Source organism: Trifolium pratense, linkage group LG2, assembly GCF_020283565.1.
Source record: "Trifolium pratense cultivar HEN17-A07 linkage group LG2, ARS_RC_1.1, whole genome shotgun sequence".
Classification (NCBI taxonomy): Eukaryota; Viridiplantae; Streptophyta; class Magnoliopsida; order Fabales; family Fabaceae; genus Trifolium; species Trifolium pratense.
Window position 1 is genome coordinate 11,214,822 of NC_060060.1, and position 4,107 is coordinate 11,218,928.

General features: G+C 28.4%; 1 protein-coding gene across 1 annotated transcript; it reads left to right on the forward strand.

The window, feature by feature from the left end:
• Positions 1-268: 268 nt before the first annotated feature.
• Positions 269-2,423, forward strand: LOC123908476 (cytochrome P450 71D8-like). Its single transcript, XM_045959128.1, has 2 exons — positions 269-1,263; positions 1,603-2,423. Exons 1-2 carry the CDS (start codon positions 358-360, stop codon positions 2,209-2,211), a joined length of 1,515 nt encoding a protein of 504 aa, XP_045815084.1. The 5' UTR covers positions 269-357; the 3' UTR covers positions 2,212-2,423.
• The last annotated feature ends 1,684 nt before the right edge of the window (positions 2,424-4,107 follow it).

The following is a 4,107-nucleotide window of genomic DNA, read 5'->3' on the forward strand; positions in this document are numbered from 1 at the left end:
TATTCAAATTTTTGTGCCCATCTAAGAAATTATTCCCTAGTTTATAATTTTAATTTGTATAGTTGTTTTTTATTTTTAAAAGTATATGTCTTAGTTTATGCATGCATGTCCAACTAGTGCCTAATATACTTCCAAGAGACCAAGACTTATTCAATTCTTCTCTATTAAGTACAGCTTTTTCTCCAACAAAGAAAAGTAGATACACATGTTATACTATATCGTATAATATCTACCTTAACAATTCTATAAATAGGAATACCAACACACTCATTAAACAACACCAACAACCTGAGACTTGAGTATTTTCTTCTTTCAACAAAAAAAAAAGTATACTATCTTTCTTAATAGGTATCTACCATGGAAGTTAAACTTTCGTCCATTATTATCACATTTTTGCTTTTCTTAATGCTACGTTTGTTTGCAAAATATTACAAACAAAAAACCTACAAATTACCACCTGGTCCAATGAAGTTACCACTTATTGGTAACCTTCATCAAATGGCAGCATTAGGATCACTTCCACATCGTGCTTTTCAACACCTTGCTAAACAATATGGACCTATTGTCCACCTAAAACTTGGTGAAATTTCAACTATAGTTATAAGCTCACCAAAATTAGCAAAAGAAATATTGAAAACGCATGATGTTATTTTTGCTAATAGGCCAAAACTTCAAACTCCTGATATTATGGCTTATGGTTCAATAGATATTGCATTTTCTCCATATGGTGATTATTGGAGACAAATGAGAAAAATATGTATGTTAGAGCTTTTAAGTAACAAAAGGGTTCAAACTTTCTCTTATATTAGAGAAGACGAGACGAGAAATTTTATAAAATCAATTCAGTCATTAGCAGGGTCTTCAGTAAATCTCACTAATAGAATTTTTTCGTTAGTGAGTTCTACGGTTTCTAGGTCGGCGTTTGGTGACAAAACTGAGGATCAAGATGAATTTGTGATTTTGATTAGAAAAACCATTGAATCTCTTGGAGGACTTGAACCTGCTGATTTGTTTCCTTCAATGAAATCTATAATACAAGTGTTAACCGGCTCGAAATCAAGAACGGAGAAAATGCACAAAAAAAGTGACAAAATTATGGAAATTATTGTAAGGAAGCATCAAGAGAAGCAAAGAAGAGCCAAAGAAGAAAAAAATAGTGGTGATGATGAGAAGGAAGATCTTGTTGATGTGCTTTTGAGAATCAAAGACAGTGGAAGCCTTGAAATCCCAATAACAAATAACAGCATCAAAGCTGTGATTTTTGTAAGTAAATACCACTAGAAAAATTAATAAGTTTTCTTAATTTTGATGAAATTATTTAATTTTTTTCTTATAATACTATTAATTATTTATTATTTCATTGCACTTATTTCTTTTTCTGCAATAAATATTTAAGGGTATTATTGACAAAATAATAATTAATATTGCATTGAACTTTTCTATATGTCTCTCGGTCAAAAAATGAAAAATGATATATTTGTAGGCAGCAAAATAATTAATTAAGATGCTTAAAAATTATTTAGCAAAAAAGTGGTATATTTTTGTTAATTTTTTTAAAATGGCACTTTTCTATATGTATTTATTTTTGATTTATTCATTCAGGATGCATTTGCTGCGGGAACTGACACAACAACATCAACAATAGTCTGGGTGATATCAGAGTTGATCAAAAATCCAAGTGTAATGAAAAAGGCTCAAGCTGAAATAAGAGAAGCATGTAAAGGAAAGGAAATAATATCTGAAAGTGATATACAAGAACTTCCTTACCTAAAATTAGTCTTAAAAGAGACATTAAGGCTACACCCTCCTACTCCTTTATTGCTCCCTAGAGAATCCACAGAATTAATCAATATTGATGGATATGATATACCAAAAAAGACCAAAGTCATGATAAATGTATGGGCTATGGCAAGAGATCCTAACTATTGGACCGATGCTGAGATGTTTATTCCAGAGAGGTTTGTGGGTAGTTCTATTGATTACAAAGGAAATAATTTTGAGTATCTTCCTTTCGGAGCTGGAAGAAGAATATGTCCCGGCTTGGCGTTTGGTATAGCTGGAATAATGCTTCCCGTGGCTCTACTAATTTATCATTTCAATTGGGAACTTCCAAATCAGATGAAACCTAAGGATTTGGATATGACTGAACATTATGGATTGGCTATCGGAAGGAAAAGTGACTTGTGTTTGATTCCCACAGTTTATGCATGATGTTTAATTATATGATCGTATAATTGATTTACAGTGTCTATTGGTATTTTAAGTTGTAATTTACATAGTTTTGTGTCATTTAATTTTGGAAATAAATGTTGGCCTCTAGCTAGCAAGAGATCTGAATCTGACTATGTGATCTCATATTGTTTTATTGTATCCCTGTATGCTTATTTTGTTGGAATATATAGGAATAAAAGCTCTTTTTTTATTTTCTTCCATGAATTAAAACCGTTTTTATCATATTGTCTCGTGCTTAAGAAAAATCTCATGCTTAAGAAAAAGGAACGGAGTGGCTATTGTGATTTTTTTTTTTTTTTGTTGTTGACAATTGTGGCTTGTGATATTAGTGATCACATAATTTAAAATGAGACTTTTAGCTCCTTGTCAAAACCTATGAATGTCATTTTAATAAGAACTAGTTTATTTAAAATGAGATTTTTAGCTCCTTGTCACATTTTATTTCTTTTAGTCAAAACTTATAAATGTCATTTTAATAAGAACTAGTTTAAAGGCTCGTGTCATGGACATTTATTCGATATTTAAGTTTGTCATTATATTATGGTAGAAAATTTATTTAGAATAAAATATTTAAAAATTTGTTATATAATATTATTAAAATATAAGTGAAACTTCTATCAAAAAAATATAAGTGAAACTATTGTGCTATTTTTTGTAAAACATATTAAATTAATAAATTTGATTATAATTATCAATGATAAATTATCCAATTTTCTATATGTATCCGTCAGAGATAATAGTCTTGTGTATATTGTATTATTATTATTATTATTAATAGTTAATACTCCTTCCGTCTGATTGTTTCACGCATGTCGATGCATAACTTTGACGATTAATATTTTTAATTGTATAATAGTAAAAATTATAAAAAATTGATATTTTGAAAATACTCATCGAGACGAATCAAACAACATTTTATATGCTAATATTTATTTTTGTTTATTAGTAGAAAAATAAGGTCAAAGTAACATGTGTGAATAGTGCACAACAGTCAACTGTGTCAATCAAATTGGGAGAGAGGGAGTAGTAGTATTATTTTTTTTTATGAAAAATATTGTTTATATTTCTATTTCTATATTATTATTATTAACAGTTAAATTTTATGCATATTCATCTTATTTTTTCTATAACTTTTTTTATTGACTATTTTATTCTTTTTTTTATTTTAATATATTATTGAGTTGGTCATATTGTATCCCAAGAAAAATATTACCTAATTTACCTTCAATATGTAACAAAAATAATTGTCTTCATTATATATAAGTGATTTCACTTTTTAGCTAGCTTCTCATCAAGATCCAAAAATTACTTATACGCACTTGCTAGCACTAGTTTGAAATTATTTATGCACTTCCTTTTTTTTAGAATCAACCTAAGAGTCACATGTATTAAAAGAAATGACACTCTCCGTTAGTACAAAATATGCACAATGAAGAGGTCAGACAAATATCAAATTACAAAAAGAAACCTCAAAAAACATACGTTACATTACCTTAAGAGAAGCGTTTCATACGTCCCTAAACTTGTTCCTCCGTGACTAACTGACTATTGTTTTTTCCATTTTTCTAGTTTTTTCTTTCTTCCGAATTTAATAGTTTTTTCCATTATTATTTTCTCTTTAGCTGTTCTTGTGCTCCTTTTCTTTTATGTGTATTTTAGTTTGAGTATACTCCTTTGAACTCTTTTTTTATTTATACTATTTCATTTTGATGTTAAAATATTCTAAAATTATATATGGTCATGCCCATTTAAAAGATATTAATTTGTTGCATTTTATTTTAACTAAAAGATGAACATGATATTTTTTTTTTTTATGACAAGATGACCCACATAATTTAGAAGCAAGGGTGCCTATGACAAAGAGACGTTGATAAT

Coding starts and splice junctions, on each gene's coding strand:
- LOC123908476 (XM_045959128.1), top strand. CDS start 358: ATGGAAGTTAAACTTTCGTCCATTATTATCACATTTTTGCTTTTCTTA. Junction 1,264..1,602: donor GCATCAAAGCTGTGATTTTT/GTAAGTAAATAC, acceptor TTATTCATTCAG/GATGCATTTGCTGCGGGAAC.